Here is an 18,778-nt window from a genome sequence, read left to right on the forward strand (position 1 = left end):
TACTAATACATTTGCATGCATTTTTTATTTTTGGTATCAAACATTTATTTAGGTAAAATATTTATTTCAATCATTATTTAAGTACAGTTTTTCATCTTCCAATAATTTAGCACAGTGGAAATGTTATAGCAGCTTACAGTAATTAAAAATACCTTTTAGGAGTTAAACCTTTGCCTTATTTTTGTTATAAACAGGCCTACTACACGACTATTTGAATGTTGGTTATTATGCTGGTACTTGGAGAGATAAGCCTTTTTTAAATTGGTGCTTGGTTTAAAAACAATTTAAGAACTACTGGTTTAAACTATTCATGTGGGTGTTTATAAACCTTTTTAGGGGCTGTCAATTACTTTGAGTAATTGGAGTTTACTGTATCTAATTATCACAAAGTGAAAAACGTAATGAAGTAGCTAATAAGAAAGTAGTATTTGGAGTCCTCGTAGTTGCAGTGCATTTTTAAAGAATAAATCCCATGCATGCTCTTCCCAGGCAGAGGAGCATGTGACCTTAGTTAATGCTGAGCAGTCATCTCCGCTCGGCCGACGGTGATCTTATACGTCTTGACGGCGTCTCCTTGAAATGTCTTTTTGCATGCGCGGCTGCTGCGATGGCAGATGGTGTGCCGGTGGACGTGGGCGGGCCCTTGTCATGAGCCCTGGCAAGCGGCGGGCTGCGAATGGCTAAACTCCAGGCTCAGATATTTGCACTGCGGTGACGTCGGCGCTATTCTGTTCACTTTCTTAGATCTCAGGGCAGACTCACACTTGGGCATGTCAAACCATGTCGGATTTGGCTTTGTATTCTGTTTATTTCTGATGTGTAAGGTGGCAGTTATGACTAATAACTAGCGAGAGGAGTCCATCCATCCATTTCCTGTACCGCTTCATCCTCACAAGGGTCGCGCGCATGCTGGAGCCTACCCCAGCTATCTTCGGGCGAGAGGCGGGGTACACCCCGAACTGGTCGCCAGCCAATCGCAGGGCACATATAAACAAACAACCATTTGCGCACACATTCACACCTACGGGCAATTTAGAGTCTTCAATCAACCTACCATGCATGTTTTTGGGATGTGGGAGGAAACCGGAGTGCCCGGAGAGAACCCAGGCAACATGTAAATTCCACACAGGCGGGGCCGGGATTTGAACACCGGTCCTCAGAACTGTGAGGCCGACGTGCTAAGCAGTTGAACACCGTGCCGCACGAGAGGAGTCATTGCATTAATTATACGATGGTACATTTTGCCTATCCATGACAGAGCGTGGACTCTTTTGACATACTCGTCGTTCTGTTTACTTCTATTCACATCTACACGTTCGAAATAAAACAATTCAATCAATCAATGAATTACTGTCATGTGATCAATTCTCGCAAGTTATCCATGACAGCCATCACCTTGCATACAGTAACAGAAAGTGGACTGAACTCGAGTCCACATCAGAGCACTCACACTAAGCAAACGAACTGGACTTTAGGTGTCAAGTAGGTTCAAGCTGCGTCAAACACTGCATGCCCTTTTCATGTCCTTTTCCTTAATCTATGTCTAGAAGTGTGCTCAGATCCATCACGAATTCCCATCCTGTCTCTCCTCTGCTCCGCAACATTTACTACCCAAGATGCTTTGCAGCCAAAAATGTCACTGAGATAATCGACACCCTGACAGCTTGCTTTGCCCGCTCACTCGCTCACGTCTTCTTCTTTTTCTTCTTCTTCGGCAGACGTATCAACAGCCCTCCTCGCTGCAGACAAAGACCCGCAAGAAGAATAAAGGTAAGCCGGGAAGGGCCTTGTTGGACTTTTCTCTTCAGTGAAGCCCGAGTGAAGAGACAGCTTTTACAGTTTATTTGGGCATTAATTATAAGGAGTCTAGTGAAATATCTAGCAGACTATGCGACGTCTGTGCAGATCTTTGTTGATGTTAACGCAGCCCGAGCGAAATGAACAACCCTGCCTGCGAGTTAATGTTTCACAGCAGATGCCTGCATCGCGATGAATGTTAAAATGAAGTTAAAATCCACGAATCTTCATAGCCTTTAAACAGACAACAGATGTAAACGTGTAAATGAAAGGCAATAAATTGATGGGGAAAGATTGCAGATTTAACTACACTTTTATACCATTAGCGAGAGAGGTCGGTACCACAATAATAAACATTCGACATCAGTGCTTCCTTACCTTTAAACACCCAAGGCTCATATTTTACACTACAACAATCTCATGGTACACCACCAAACAAAATATATAATTATTATGTTGTAAGAATGACGACATGAGGAACACAGGTTAATTGTACTTTCTGCCATCTACTGGAAGAGCATTTAATTGTTCTGTCACTATAAGTCGCTGACGTAGACAGACAGTATGCACGACCAAAGAAATATGTTTTTCCTTTCTCGGCTTGAAAAAAAAAGTACGCAAAATCTGCGAAAACTAAGCTAAACATGTAGCTGGCTAGCTGTGCTTCCGGCAAAGGGCAGGAAAGTACATGCCCATTTTGACTCCCTGTTCCCCCGTCCCTCCTCCTTGAGCCGTCACCTTATCGTGGTGGAGGGGTTTGTGTGTCCCAATGATCCTAGGAGCTAAGTTGTCTGGGGCTTTATGCCCCTGGCAGGGTCACCCATGGCAAACAGGTCCTAGGTGAGAGAACAGACAAAGCACGGCTCCAAAAACCCCTATGACGAGTAGAATAAATGGATTCAGGTTTCCTTACCCGGATGCGGGTCACCGGGGCCCCCCTCTGGAGCCAGGCCCGGAGGTGGGGCTCGAAGGTGAGTGCCTGGTGGCCGGGCCTGCACCCATGCGGCCCGGCCGGGCACAGCCCAGTTCAGTTCAGAGTACCCACCCTTTTTGGAGTCCTTGGAGGGGGTGCTGGAGAGCGCTCCCGCTGGGGACTGCATCGTTCCGCTGGGGGACTTCAATGCTCACGTGGGCAATGACAGTGAGACCTGGAAGGGCGTGATTGGGAGGAACGGCCCCCCCGATCAGAACCCGAGCGGTGTTCTGTTATTCGACTTCTGTGCTCATCACGGATTGTCCATAACGAACACCATGTTCAAGGATAAGGGTGTTCACACGTGCACTTGGCACCAGGACACCCTAGGTTGCAGTTCGATGATCGACTTTGTGTTCGTGTCATCGGACTTGCGGCCGCATGTCTTGGACACTCGGGTAAAGAGAGGGGTGGAGCTGTCAACTGATCACCACCTGGTGGTGAGTTGGCTCCGATGGTGGGGGAAGATGCCGGGCCGACGTGGCAGGCCCAAACGTATTGTGAGGGTCTGCTGGGAACGTCTGGCAGAATCCCCTGTCAGAAGGAGTTTCAAGTCCCACCTCCGACAAAACTTTGCTCATGTTCCGGGGAGGCGGAGGACATCGAGTCAGAGTGGACCATGTTCCGCGCCTCCATTGCTGAGGCGGCCGACCGGAGCTGTGGCCGTAAGGTGGTCGGTGCCTGTCGTGGCGGCAATGCCCGAACCCGTTGGTGGACACCAACGGTGAGGGATGCCGTCAAGCTGAAGAAGGAGTCCACGTGGGACTCCTGAGGCAGCTGATGGGTACCGGCTGGCCAAGCGGAATGTAGCTTTGGTGGTCGCTGAAGCAAAAACCCGGGCATGGGAGGAGCTCGGTGAGGCCATGGAGAAAGACTTCTGGACGGCTTCGGGGAAATTCTGGTCCACCATCCGGCGTCTCAGGAGGGGGAAGCAGTGCACCATCAACACTGTGTATAGTGTGGATGGGGCGCTGCTGACCTCGACTCGGGACGTTGTGAGCCGGTGGGGAGAATACTTCGAAGACCTCCTCAATTACACCGACACGCCTTCCCATGAGGGAGCAGAGTCTGGGTTCTCTGAGGCGCGCTTTCCTATCTCTGGGGTTGAGGTCACCGAGGTGGTTAAAAAGCTCCTCGGTGGCAAGGCCCTGGGGGTGGAAGAGATTCGCCCGGAGTTCCTCAAGGCTCTGGATGTTGTAGGGCTGTCCTGGTTGACTCGCCTCTGCAACATCGCGTGGACATCGGGGACAGTGCCTCTTTATTGGCAGACTGGGGTGGTGGTCCCCCTTTTTAAGAAGGGGGACTGAATGGTGTGTTCCAACTACAAGGGGATCACACTCCTCAGCCTCCCTGGTAAGGTCTATTCAGGGGTGCTGGAGAGGAGGGTCCGTTGGGAAGTTGAATCTCAGATTCAGGAGGAGCAGTGTGGTTTTCGTCCTGGCCGTGGAACAGTGGACCAGCTCTACACCCTTGGCAGGGTCCTCGAGGGTGCATGGGAGTTCGCCCAACCAGTCTACATGTGTTTTGTGGACTTGGAGAAGGCGTTCGACCGTGTCCCTCGGGGGGTCCTGTGGGGGGTGCTTCGGGAGTATGGGGTACCGAATCCCCTGATACGGGCTGTTTGGTCCCTGTACGACCGTAGTCAGAGTTTGCTCCGCATATCCGGCAGTAAGTCGGACTCGTTTCCGGTGAGGGTTGGACTCCGCCAAGGCTGCCCTTTGTCACCGATTCTGTTCATAAATTTTATGGACAGAATTTCTAGGCGCAGCCGAGGCGTAGAGGGTGTCCGGTTTGGTGCCCTCAGTATTGCATCTCTGCTTTTTGCTGATGATGTGGTTCTGTTGGCTTCATCAAGCCATGACCTCCAACTCTCACTGGAGCAGTTCGCAGCCGAGTGTGAAGCGGCTGGGATAAGAATCAGGACCTCCAAATCTGAGACCATGGTCCTCAGTCGGAAAAGGGTGGCGTGCCCTCTCCAGGTCGGGGATGAGATCCTGCCCCAAGTGGAGGAGTTCAAGTATCTTAGGGTCATGTTCACGAGTGAGGGAAGAATGGAACGGGAGATTGTAGCGTCTGCAGTGATGCGGACTTTGTATCAATCCGTTGTGGTAAAGAAGGAGCTAAGCCGAAAGGCGAAGCTCTCGATTTACAGGTCGATCTACGTTCCTACCCTCACCTATGGTCACGAGCTGTGAGTCGTGACCGAAAGAACAAGATCCAGGATACAAGCGGGCGAAATGAGTTTCCTCCGCAGGGTCTCCGGGCTCTCCCTTAGAGATAGGGTGAGAAGCTTGGTCATCCCGGAGGATCTCAGAGTAGAGTCGCTGCTCCTTCACATCAAGAGGAGCCAGATGAGGTGGGTGGGGCATCTGATTCGGATGCCTCCCGGACGCCTCCCCGGTGAGGTGTTCCGGGCACGTCCCACCGGGAGGAGACCCCGGGGACGACCCAGGACACGCTGGAGAGACTACGTCCTTCGGCTGGCCTGGGAACGCCTCGGGATCCCCCCGGAAGAGCTGGATGAAATGGCTGGGGAGAGGGAAGTCTGGGCGTCCCTGCTAAAGCTACTGCCCCTACGACGCAACCCGGATAAGCGGTAGAAAATGGATGGATGGATGGTTCTCCCGCCCCCGAATTTTCGGGCTCAAATCTGATTGGCTAAAAGCACTGCCATAAGAAGATAATCCAGGAAGTAGCGCAGCCAAAAACTCGACCAGAGCAGCAAATGACGATATAGAAAATAGTTTATTGTGTAATAATGAAGGAAACAATGTAATTTTGTATTTAATATAGTGTTTAAGACAGCATATACAGCATTTCCGCTCACATTTGCTCCATCTAAACCTTGGGTTTGGAAGGAAAGACGTTATCAGTTTCGCTAACTTCGCTAACCGGTCGGTCTTGACTGAGGGAACGCCTCCCACAAGTTAGCACGGTACAGTATTTATCACAACAGTACCACATCGTATTTTGTAACATTTGCCATTCTTTCTCCAAGATTTATTATGTTCATTTTTTTAAATTAAATCTACCCCTTGAGAACTGTTTGATGTGTAATTTTCATCAGTGATTCTACCTGTTTTATTCTTGTTAACGTGTTGACTGTTTATACATTGGCTGTGTGATTGTTATTATAAGTCCTATAGAAATACAATTTACTCTTGTAACCTTTTGCGATAAGCATGTTTTTTTTCTGGTCCCGCTGGCCTTTTGGTTCTTTTCGCCATCTGCTCTGAAGCTCCATCTGCATATTTGGGCAGAGGCTGTGTTTGTTTACAAAACTGGGACGAAAGCTTTGAAATGAACACGATCATGCAATGTCTCAACCTTCCTTCCTCTAAGTAGGCAATGAAGTATTTATTTTCTGTGATCACAAGCTGGTGCACATAACATGCATTTAAAAAGATGATGTTCTGCAACTACAATAACAAACATGTCGTTAAAAATAATATAACAAACTGAAGCATTATCGTCTGTGTGAAGCACTTGTTCTTCCGTTGTTGAAACCCAATAGCTTTTGCACCTACTGTTGTGGCCCTTGAGTGCACTTTATGCTGAATAAACGCATTACAAGCTAGTTATTTTTGCCTATTTTCAGCAATCGTGCGATCTGCTCTTTGCACTGAAATAAATGGAATATAATGGACCTGTGTCCCGTGCAGGCCCTAATGAGGAGCCTGCTGTGAAAAATGTTTCTCAAATCTTACAGCAGCAGAAAAGCATTTTTCCCCCTCTATATATGAAACTCCCCTTAGCTTACTGCAGTGCAGTGGTTTTGTCAAACCCGGAGGCTGAACTGCTGCCAGCCAGTATTTGTACATTTAGCAAGGACATTTCTGCTCTCTAGTGTTTGAAATTGCAAATTATCTTGTTAAAACAAGCCAGATGATATGCATCATCTGCAGAGGTGGCAAAAGTACTCACATGCTGTACTTAAGTGTAAGTACAGATAGGAAGTTGAAAAAAGAAAGTGTTGTGCAGACATCTGTTTTCAAATGTAGGTATTGAAAGTTAAAAAGACAGAAAGTCAGAAAAAGACTCTAACAAAGTATTTTTCTTATGTTTCTTCAGTAGATGTTTTTACTTTCCACCACTGATCATCTGTAACCCTCACAAGCAGAATTTGTCCGTGTTGTTCAGGGCGAAGTTTGGCCGGCCTGAGTCGCCGGCGTGTTTCCTGCAAGGCGCTGGGCCGTGGCGACTGCGAGGGCTGGTTGTGGCGCAAGAGAGATGCCAAGGGTTACTTTTCTCATAAATGGAAGAAGTACTGGTTTGTTCTGAAGGACAACTGCCTGTACTGGTACATCAACGAAGAGGTATTACTGCGTTATTATCACTATGGGGCTTTTGCTGCATCTTAATGGGAGCAGTGCAGGTTGTTTGAAAAGCGCTCCGAGGCACTGTAGGCACACCTTTTGCTCAAATGTTACACTTGGGATGTGTCCTGAAAAGTCTGCAGCAAGTTTAGAACTGTGATGAAAAAAAAGACAAATAAAACATACGTTTTTAAGGTGGAATTTTGTGTGTGTGTATATTTGAGGTTTGTGGTCTCCCCGTCATCTCATTAGGAATCATCTCTTGTGTACAGGATGAGAAAGCGGAGGGCTTTGTCAGTCTTCCAGAATTTAAAATCGATCGTGCCAGTGAATGCCGAAAGAAGTAGTAAGTGAACAACAAAGGACTTTATGTAAATGTATAAATCTGTGCGTGTCTCACGGTGCATATTGTAAATGTTCCGTCCAGTGCATTCAAAGCCTGCCACCCCAAGGTCAAGAGCTTCTTCTTTGCAGCCGATGGCGTGGACGACATGAACAGGTACGCTTCAAAATCTGCCGCAACTGACGTCTTTGTCGATAATGCCATGAATGGACCGTTTCACCATGATGTCACACATTCTCCTTGGTGGCAAAATCCAAAGCTTTCTGCAGTGACACGACTAGTACACAAACTCTTCCTTGTCATTTGACCAATCTGGGTGTTTGCGAAATAACGCTAAATGGCTTGAATGATGCTTTTAGCCTTAGTAGTTTGAAGTGTTCGTCAAAAAGAAGATTTTACGTGAGGTAAATTGCCTTCAAGCGAGACAGACCGCCGGCCGTAAATTTAATTTCAGCAGGTAGATTGATTCCAAAATAGACGTGCTAGAAATTCAAAGTTAACACGATCATTGAGGGACTGGCTGATTCAGTGACTTTTCTGTTTCTTGGATTAATGGCACAAACATACTTTTTTTTGACACTGAAAGGAATATCATATCAGTTCAGGTCAATGGTAGTCAATCACATTTCTGCCGCCTGGAAGTATCACGTGGCTGTTGTTTACAAACATTATAAAATATGTCATCTTCTGGTTGTGTGTTTTCAACTTAAACACTTTTCTCCCTCTGACCTGTCAGATGGCTGAGTCGACTCAACATGGCTGCTGTGGGCTACGCAGAGCGAGAAAGGCTTCGCCAAGAGCAGGGTGAGCCTGCATTCATAAAGGGATGCGGTACATTATCCTCACTTTCTGAGGGCTGCACTCTATTATTAATCTATACTAACACAGGAGTGAAGTGCTATCTAAAGAATGCAATTTTGAGTCTTCATTTAACCTGACATTATTGTTTTTGGAATGTGTGGAAAAAAATCCCCGTAAGCGCAGAGAGAAAATTCATACAGGAAGGAGATTCAAACCTCCGAAAACACGTTAACCACAAGTCCACTGTGCTGCCAACAAGAAATTATTTTCATATTCACAAAGTGATCCTTTCAGTTATCAGTGCAGCCACAAGATGGCAGGAGGTGCAACACTTTCACTTTCCCTTCACTTTTCATTTGAATGTGGAGCAATTAAAAACACATCCGAACAATTTCAAAAGGTTTTCAGGCCTTTCATTGAATCGCGACCTGAAAGTCCAATTGCACACCTGCATTGTGGCGTCGTCTAACATGATGTGTCTGGGTTTCCTGCAGATTACTGGAGCGAGAGCGAGCACGAGGATGACGCCACCTCCAGCCCCAAACAGGACAGCCCCCCGCCTCCATACGATACCTACCCGCGGCCCCCGTCGGTGAGTCACACTGCCGGACGAAACGCGGGACCAGCCGAGGAGGCCAAGTTATGCGGGGCTGTTCTTCTGCAACCCATGTTCACATTTCAAAGTTAGCTCATTTGACCTGCAGCCAGTGTGCTGAGCTAAATTTGCTCTTTTGGAACTGGTTGACCCACATTTAGCGACCATGAAGAGTAGTTTTTTTAAGGCCCCTATAAGGTGAACCCCCAATTGTCACGAGGCAGCCTAACCCGCAAAATAAACAGACGATTTACAAAAACATCTTTTTGTAGTTTTACCCCTCCCTGAACACAAAAAGAAAGTATGCTAAAGTAAGTTAAGTGGTTTGGACACAAGTTGTGCTTTGCTGGTTTCTTTTGGCATTTATAGGCAATTACAAATAGGGACAGGCTGATTATCGGTCACCGATTATCGGCGCAGATATTTGACATTTCGACGAACATTAGCATCAGCCTTTTTTTTTTGTAAAAAATCTGACAGCTGATAATAAAGAAATTTTAAAGAAAGTAAACTTCAGGGAACTATTTATTTATTTGAATTTTCAGTTCTTTATCTTTATCAGAGATGCTGCTGACCCTGGGAACTCTTTTCACTTTTCTTTTTTTGTTTGAACTTAAAACAAAGATAAGTGAAAGATTAACATTTCAGTTATATTGAAATTTTGGAAAACTTTATTTACTCTCGCAAACTTTAGGGAGCTATTTATTTTATGGAACTTTATAAGGCATGTTACTGAGTCTGGGAGCTCCTTGAACTTTGTGTTATAATTTAAAAACAAAGATGTCTATTGTATAAGACAAAAAACAACTTTAACATGTTGCAAAACTTTAACATGTTGCAAATCTGAAAAGCTGTATAATAAACATATTTTTAAAGACATTTAAATGTTGGAGTTTGTATTAGTCAAAATTTTGACGCCAATGTTTTCCCTTTTATGCAAATGAATATCAACTTCAAGTATCCGCCTCCTTGACCACTAATAATCGGTATCGGTATGCACCCTGAAAGAAAAATCCGTCTATCTCTAACTACAAACCAATCTCCTTCTAGATGAGCGCTTACTTGGAAGGCCGGACGACGCGACTGTCTTCCACCGAGACGTCCCGTTCCCGCTCGTCCCAGGAGGACTTCCTTTGCGGCGAGTCTTCCGCCGCGGCAGCCGAGCCGCAGTACCACCCCGGCCCTTTGGGGGGTGGCACCATTCACAGCGGCAGGAGGCTGGGTGGCAGCAACAGCAGCGACGTGCCGTACAGATGTGACCCTGTGGAGGTATGACGAGTAAAAGTCATTTTATCTTTTAATTGCTATAACTATTTGCTTTTAGGCTGAGATGTCACATTTTTACACAGTGTGACACTTAAATGGATTTGCCCTAATTGGCAATAATTACACTCATTCCACTGGCATCACAATTACTTTTATATATTGTAATTTCTATGCTGTAGATCATTTCATAATGTTTATAAACAATTGTAAGTGATCTCCCTTCATGGAAGGGTTTGGTCTTTCGCACCCGTAAGCAAGTGTGACGTCGTGCTGAAAAGGTCTATAAATCACGAGATTCCAGCTTGAATACATTTATGTACAAGATTTTGTCTCTCAAAGTTGAGGCTTGATTGGACCCTTCCCCACAGTACCGCTCCAGTCCCGCAGGAGGAAGCAGCGAGACCGGCTCCCCTGGCCGGTCGTCCTCGTCTCAGAGACGCTCCTGGCAGGACTTGATCGAGACGCCGCTGACGGAAGCCGGACTGCACTACCTTCAGACGGGACCGCTCGGTAATGGCAGATAATTTCTATTTTTTTAACTTCATATAAGCAGTTTTGCCATTTGTTTCACAATTTGAAACAGTTCTCCAGCATTTTCGTGAAAGCAGAGTACCACTTTTGGTTTGTTTTGCCCAGCCTAACTGCGGTTATTATGTAGGTTATCCCCACTGCTTCATTACAATTCAGCAAAATTCATGACAGCTCCCTCACAGACACATTTTCAGAAATAGGCAGATAACAAAACATTTACTTGATTATTTAATTTCACAGGCACTATTTGTATACAAAAGTCATTTACAAGTTACATTTTCCATAAAATGTCCCCCTTAAAAATGAATCTGATATCTTTCTTTTTTCAGAGGACGCCGTCTTCGCCGAGCCGAGTCCGGCCGTCTCGACGCCGATGTCGGCAGGGGCCGTTTACACGCTCCCCGCGCCGAGGAATGTACCGTTGCCCGTGGCGATGCAGAGGCTGATTCCTATGGCAACGCAAGGAGGGAAACCCCGCAGCTTCACGCTGCCGCGTGACGGCAACCTACACATGCTGCTGGCGCCGCCCGCCAGGGAGGAGCAGCACACACACAGCAGTAAGTGTGACACACGCACACATTAGCACACAGATGTTTGATAACGTGGGCGCAAGCTTGGTAGGTGAGAGCGGCCATGTCAGTTATATTTAAAGAATCCTCAGTAACCATGGTAACCATGGCTGGGCAACTAATAGTAATTTTATACATTAATTGAAATAGATTTTTAGGATGTGTTTTTCTCTTGGGTGGCACGGTGAGGGACTGGTTAGCACATCTGCCTCACAGTTCTGAAGTTGCGGGTTGAAATCCGGCCGCCCTGTGGAGTTTGCATGATCTCCCCATGCGTGCGTGGGTTTTCTCCGGGTACTCCGGTTTCCTCCCGCATTCCAAAAACATGCATGGTAGGTTGATTGAAGACTCTAAATTACCCGCAGGTCTAAATGTGAGTGTGAATGATTGTTTGTCTGTATGTGCCTTGCGATTGCCTGGCGATCAGTTTATGATCGGTTTATTTACCCCGCCTCTCGCCCGAAGATAGCTGGGATCAGCGCCAGCACGCCCGCGACCCACAAAAAAAATAAATTAACACAATGACATATAAATGTGAACAAAGTCTTCTGTTTCTTTCTGATGTATGTACATGATGATTCGCTGATATGTCAAACCGCCTCAGTGTGGCGCCAACTACTGGTGAGGAGGAGTTACTCAAGCTCAGATTTATTTTTTGCCTTAAGTATCTAATGGTGGCTGTTATCGGCAGCTTTTACGAGTACCCAATACCTTGAAATGAGGTATCTGTATTGGCCCAATACTTATCCTCGATATTGGTACTCGCCCACCCCTAGTAAGAACAGCAAAGTATTCTTGGGTTGAATTGCAGGGACGTGGCCTAGTGAGTGATTTAAAAATGGAAATCAGATTTTTGTGGGTGGGTGGGGGGGGCGGATTCTGGACCAAAATTGCCAATGTTGTTTGTGCCCTCAGGTGGCAGCGAGGGAGCGTCACTGGGCGACCTGTTCCGCGCATGCGAGCAGAGCGGCGTGTGTCCGCTCGGCCGGGCGTCCGAGGCCAAAGGTCAGTCCGAGTTCAGGCAGTCCTTCCTGCGGCGGACTGCCGACCCGCAGCTCAACGACCGTCTGCACCGTCTCCGCATCCTGAGCTCCACGGTGAAGGTTGGCGCGCGCGCCGCTGCACACAAGGGACGACAATGCGTCCATTTTGATTTAAGATTAAGCGACATTTGAGATAAAACAGAATACTGTATAAAATCAAGGACACTTTAAGTGAAGAGTTGGCAAAATATAGCCCGCTACACTCCCTTCTTTACTCTGGCCGACTGAGCCTTTACATGATCAGTAAATTAAAAAAAAGAATTAAAACAATTATTGAATACATTTTTAAAAAGCAATTTTTGTGAAAAAAGGCAACAATGTTGAATGCAAAGAATATTACAGGTCTTATTTTGTTTTTTTTAATTTAAAATTTACAAATAATAAAATTATAGTTAAGAAATCATCATTATTTTTAGCATTGATTATACTTTAGTCACAGTTTTCTTTGCACGTTGTTAAAAAAAATAGTACCATGCCTGATAAAAGGTTGATAATATACAGATTAGTATTCAACCCACTTTGTAAATATTAAACATTTAACATAAATACAAACCTACAGTAGTTTGCAATGATTAGCAAATCAATTACACAAGAAATCACGATTTCATTGTTTATTAAAAGTGGCCATCTATTGGGAGTCCAAATAAATGACAGATTTACATTGTATACGGTGCATTCACATACACAATATTGCCGTTACACTATATCGTCTATTCTTCAAGGCAATTCAGTTGCATCCCTAAATGAGAATTTCAAGTGATTCATTTTGCTGTGCTGGGGTGTCCTTTTTCAAAATGACCATTTTCACTGGCCAGCTGTCTTGAAGACCGACAAGATGTGCTTGCATTTAATGGTGTGTCATGAACACGCGCTGTGAAAGTCTGTCTGGTTATCTTGAGTAGCGTTACTGTCTCAGTGTGTGTCGCCAGTCCTGGCCTTGGTGCTCGATCTTGTGCTCATGTTGGCGCCGTTGATGCTTTTGTGTCTGGGTTGAAGCAGCTTTGCTCGTTGGTCTTGTGGCTTAAGGATGTGTGTGTGGCTTTGGCTGTGGTTGTGTCCGGGATGGGACGTTGGGGAGGGCTCCATGTTTCTCCCCTGTTTGGTGTCTCTGCTTAAAGGGAATACAGTGGTACCTTGAATTACGAGTGCCCCAAATTATGAGATTTTCCATTTTTCGAGCCGTCGCCGGGTTGATTTTTATTTATTTATTTTTTTGTCGAAAATTTGACTTGCCACCAGATGGCGGCAGCAAACTCCACAACATCTGGCTACTAGCACTTCACTTACCTCGCTTTGAAAGTAGAGGTATCTGTTTTGTTTTGTGCTTGCATTTTCTGTTCTTTATAATTTCTTAAAATTATAATCATAGGTCCTAAAAAAAAATTTGTGCTGATGGATAGCGTCTAATAAATTAAAGCTTGAAATCATAGAACAACATGAGCGAGGTGAGCGTGTAGTCAACTTGACAAAGCAGTACAAGCGTAGTCCGGTACGTAAACAGACAGGGTTAATAAGGGCTATAACGTCAACCAAGGACGTTCAAATTTATTATGTTATTACTTTATGATTTGATATCGGACGATACTACAGTGCTGTTTTTCTTTGTTAAAAAACAGGTTGTTGGTGTTTTTTGGGGGTCTAGAACGGATTAATGGCATATGGGCATGGTCTCAGAACGAATTAAGCTCGTGTGTCAAGGTGCCGCTGTAGACTGAGTTTGGGGAGGTCTGCTCCGGTGAATTATTTCTATTTTTGTTAGACTTTACGCCGATCTGATCGGTGCGATTGGTATCGGTCGATAATTAGCATTTTAGGCTGATCGGCTTTGGTTTCATAATTCGCTGATCCGATCAATAACGTCATCGATCGGCTCCGCACAAGACATTTAACTCCGCATCGCCGTTGCCTATGAATCCAAAAGCTAGTTTATTTTTAGCCTTGTCACGTGTCTTGTGGCCCAGTACTGTAACTATCTGATGGCCAATAAAGTTTTTTTTCAATCTTTTCATTAAAAAACACGTCATCGGTGTGGGACTATTATGCGGTGTCTCATACAAACAACACGTAAATTATTTGCAGTCTGTGCACAACTGAAGTACGTTGTGTGGAACATCATCTAAATGCTTCAACACAAATTTGATCGGGCACCTCAAAAATTTACACAAGGAGGAGCGTGCCACGTTCAAGCAATGCAGCGGGGAATCAAAAAAACAAAAAAAAAGAAAAGCCAAACGGACGCAAACTCTGCACAACACCTGTCTATATAGCCGAGACAGTGAGAAAGTTAGAGTAAGCATGTCATTAACAGTATTTATTCAAGTTAAGTTTAATTGCAATAAAGTATTTTAATCACAGTACGTTAGCACCCATTATTTCTGTCACCTTGTAATGTTGATCTGACCTAAATTTATGTCAGTGGCCAATCCTTGAATGCCCCCTAGAGGTCATTGATATTTTAACTTTTGTCTAAAATGCTCGAGAATAATTTTGAGCTGGGATGGGCTCCAGCACGCCCGTGAACCTAGTGAGGATAAGCGGTGCAGAAAATGGATAGCTGGATGAATACAGTACTCAATATACAGTACACAAGTATATACAATAAAGGAACAAGTCATGTAAATGGACATATTGCTCCATCTTGTGATCGGATCGGTAATCGGTTATCGTTTTTTTAAACTTGCTGATCGGTTATCGGTGATCGGCCCCAAAAATCCTGATCGTGTAAAGCCTAATTTTTGTTCAAGCACACCAAAGTCTTCCTGGGTATCTTCCAAATGGACGAGTTGTTGTGGATCAGTTCGGAAATCTGCGTTGTTGAGGCAGCCGCTGATACAGTATGCTCCAGTTGCCGTGGAAACAGGCAAGGCATTTAAGTACAAATGCAACTGTACAAGAAAACTCAGCACAATCTGACTTTAATTGAAACAGTTCTAGATCAATAACGTTCCACTCCAGATGAGCAGAGCGCATCAGAGTTCTTGTGATGACATAAGGCTTTCGTCTGCTTTTTCGAGTCGCCCAAAATGTAATGGCTCCTTCCTTGGCTCATGCTACTCCCCTCCAGGAAATGTATAGTTATCACTCCAAAAATCCGCATGGTTCTTGCTCCGACAGCGCAATACACCCTTTAAGAAGACACATTACAGTAGGGATTTTTTTCACAATTGAAGTGACTTTGTCTCATGCAAGTGAGCCACTGTATTCCCTGGCCCATATACCTCTGGGCCAATGGCAAACCCTAAACCCAACCCTGTTACCATGGCGACCAAGGGTTGATGTAGGGTGTTGCGACTTTTCAGAGAGCCCGCTGTATGAGGGGGGAAAAAAAGCGAGCACCCATGAAGATATGAATAACAGCCTTTTCAGTTGTGGAGGTAACACTTCCTACACTTAATTACTGCACTATAAAAATGCAAAATCTTGTCTAGTGAATTTATATTATTTCTCGTGAAAACATCTTACTGTACCTTTTTAAAGACAGTTTTCACTTTTTTCTAAATTTTCAGCAAAACAAAAACCACTTGGTTTAAGATACAAGATCTTTTTTTAAAGAATTTTATCAAGTCAATTAATGGCAAATTTATTCATTTATTTTAGGGACAAAATGTCTTTTTTTTCAGTTTTGAGAATGTCACTTTTTCCAGTGCGTGCACATCTTTGGATGTGGCGCATGCAGCGGACACATTGCCAAACACATACCACCATGCCACCCTCACATAAGCCTCGACACGACAGTGTTTCACACAGTGTAGTCAGTCTGTCGCTTGAAATTAGAAAATCTTCACCCAGCGTAGCCTCCAAGTCATGGACGGAGAAACTTTGTGGGGGCAGTTATTTGATAAATTAGTCCCACTTGTTGAGATGGGCTCGCTCACCGGCACCTTTTCAGAAACTGGCAGCTCTCAAAAGATTTACTTGCGTCATGATTGGTGCGCAGACGCTCCAGAGACTATTTTTAAACAAGCTATTAAAAAGTACATTTCATGTCCCCTTTAAATGTCTGAAGTATTTCATAGGTCACTGACAAGATGCACAGGGTTGGATTGTGTTCAAAAGGAATACAGATTTTTGACCCAGCACTACAAACAGACGTCCTCAAACTTTGTGTATGGCCCTGCAGTGTCTGTCTTGCTTTCCGTGTGTCTTCGTTTTAAACGTGAAGCGCTTCGTAAGAACGCTCAAAAATAAATGAAGTGATTCCGCTGTGTTTGTGCGTAGGACAGAGAGGGGGAGCTAGCGCTGATTGACAGGTTGTTGGCCCACCCCCAGCTGTCGTCCGCAGAGTTCCAGGAGTGGAAGCGAGCTTATCAGGAGCTCTTCTCGCAGATGCCAAACGAGGCCGACGAGCCCGAACCCGAACCCGAACCAGAGCCCGAGCCAGGGCCACCCTTGACCCCCTCGCTCTCCCACACGCACTCTTATATTGAGACACACGTCTGATGCACACGCACGCAAAAGTGAGGTCATCCAGCAGAAGAATGGCCGTCACGGAGCGTTTGCTTAGCAGGAAAGTGATGTCGTGAGGCTGCCAGCTGGCCCTGAGATGAGTGACAGACCTGAATGTCATCGTTTCTGCACAAGTTGAAAAGAGGAACAACTCACCTTTTAGAGTCGTGTATCATTTGTTCTTTTCATATTAAATTTTATAGGTCCCATAGTTTGGCTATTTAGACTTCCATAGAGTGACTCTCTAATATGGACATAAAAGTGTCCATTTCGTTTAAAAAAAAACATCTTCTTTTTGTCATACGAGTATCCAGAAAAAACAGCTTTTCTGACAGCTACTTTTCTTTGACCCAGTTTTGTATCAGGTTTGTCCATATTTGGCTAAGACCGCCCCCTTTCCATGATTGGTTGTGAGAGCACACGTGTTTGTTACGCCGACAGCGCTGGCTCGGGAGCGGAGAGGTAGGCGGAGATCTTCGCTAGTGACAAATAAGCTCGAGAAATTCCATTGAGCTGATTTCAGGCCTCTCGGCAGAAAAACATCTGTAACTCAGGAATGTGTGGACCATTTTAATTCTCATTTCACATGTTTACTGAGGCAATGAGGCCATAGAGACAATGTAACATCCCAAACACTAGAAAAAGTCAGTTAGGTCAAATATGGCCCCTTTAAAACCCTCCAAGTATTCGTAATTTGTGAATTCACCTATTCTCTGATGTTTTTGTTCTTCAACCTATCCTCCATTATTTAGTGAAAAACTCACCTGTTCACTCTTATTTTGCTTAGGCCAAAGCCGTGTCTACTATGGCATCTTGGTGCCAAGGAACTGCAGCTCTGGGGGAAAAAAAAGACCCCCAAAACACTGGAGCTTTTTTTGATATTTTGACCATTTTTTATTTAATGCAAATGAATGCTTTCAATAACAGTATTTGTATTTGGAATTTATATGTCAGTAGTTTATAGACTACCAAAAAAATTGTCAATTTACTCAGACGTAAAGAGTAAAATCTGAGAAACTGATCATTTTGCATTAATTTTTTTTCCAGAACATGATGTTGAAGTGAGGAGAGGAACTTCATTTAGACAGGTGACAGACCTATCTAATGGGAAAGTAGTGCTTTGCCGCCACCTTGTTCCACTTATAGGCATTTCTAAACTGTTTTGGGGCTGCATGAATTACTTGCACGATTTAAATAATGAAAATGATTTTTCAAATTTCAATTTTAAGCTCGGATCAAAAATACAACATAAAAAAACGGGCCACACAATTGAATTTGATTTGAATATTTAATGGGTTGGTTTTACACAGTGCCTGCCAATAGACTTTCCAGATCCTAAGCAGAATTGGATTTGGGGCCTGTTTATGTGTTGAATGTGTTAAAAAGTCCTCGAGATTTGTTGGGGTCCAAACAAATAAAATAATTAGTCGCTTTTGATTTTTGCTTGTCAATTGCAAATGGAAAGAATGAATGATACACAGATTTTTTGAAAGTTTTTATAGCTGGTGTTTTCTTCATTCAAGGTGTAGAAACTTCAGAGGGAGTGGTTTACGCTGTACAGGGTGTCCTTTAAGTCTGGACACTAAATGCATCTTTTCAACAACATTTGACTCACTTGTAATATGAACAAAGAAACACCTTCAGTAGCTGTGCAACATTTGTGATGCAAAGTTTGGTTGCGCTGTGCAAGAGCCACGCCAACCCGATGCAATAGCTCCACATTGTCATCCATTTAAAGACATTTGCTCTACACGTCCAATCGAGTGAGACGCAGCAGTGATTTTCATTGAGTGCACCTTTTCCTTTAGTATACACTCCAGAAAAAGAAGACAATATTTACATATTGTGGAGCTATATAGTTAATTGTTTTTCCTTTTAGTCCAGACTTTAGGGACACCCTGTAGAATCTTTACACATAGTAAACAGTGACATTGTGTACTATTAATTGCAAAGGAGAGTGTATCCTACTTATTTTTCCTGGATGAATGTCTTAGCCGTCCTTTGTATATGTATAAATAGCATCAATGTTATGTAATGAAAAATTCAATTGTACTCTCACCAGGCAGAACATTAGGCACACCTACACAATCTTATGACA

General features: G+C 44.5%; 1 protein-coding gene across 6 annotated transcripts in view; it reads left to right on the forward strand.

The window, feature by feature from the left end:
* cnksr2a (connector enhancer of kinase suppressor of Ras 2a) overlaps positions 1-18,778 on the forward strand; it is a 47,143-nt gene that overhangs the window by 18,704 nt on the left and 9,661 nt on the right. For 3 of the 6 annotated variants that reach the window (XM_061758551.1, XM_061758553.1, XM_061758552.1), the window contains 11 exons: positions 1,719-1,770; positions 6,911-7,086; positions 7,359-7,432; positions 7,514-7,585; positions 8,166-8,233; positions 8,725-8,822; positions 9,876-10,094; positions 10,460-10,601; positions 10,952-11,179; positions 12,107-12,294; positions 16,453-18,771. In XM_061758551.1, the coding sequence (XP_061614535.1) occupies positions 1,719-1,770; positions 6,911-7,086; positions 7,359-7,432; positions 7,514-7,585; positions 8,166-8,233; positions 8,725-8,822; positions 9,876-10,094; positions 10,460-10,601; positions 10,952-11,179; positions 12,107-12,294; positions 16,453-16,674 (1,539 nt within the window). In that variant the 3' untranslated portion in view covers positions 16,675-18,771. Of the gene's footprint in view, positions 1-1,718; positions 1,771-6,910; positions 7,087-7,358; positions 7,433-7,513; positions 7,586-8,165; positions 8,234-8,724; positions 8,823-9,875; positions 10,095-10,459; positions 10,602-10,951; positions 11,180-12,106; positions 12,295-16,452; positions 18,772-18,778 lie in introns of those variants that run through there. The other 3 variants (XM_061758555.1, XM_061758556.1, XM_061758554.1) reach the window with 3 other exon arrangements.

The sequence above is a fragment of the Phyllopteryx taeniolatus genome, chromosome 20 (genome assembly GCF_024500385.1).
Source record: "Phyllopteryx taeniolatus isolate TA_2022b chromosome 20, UOR_Ptae_1.2, whole genome shotgun sequence".
Taxonomy (NCBI): domain Eukaryota; kingdom Metazoa; phylum Chordata; class Actinopteri; order Syngnathiformes; family Syngnathidae; genus Phyllopteryx; species Phyllopteryx taeniolatus.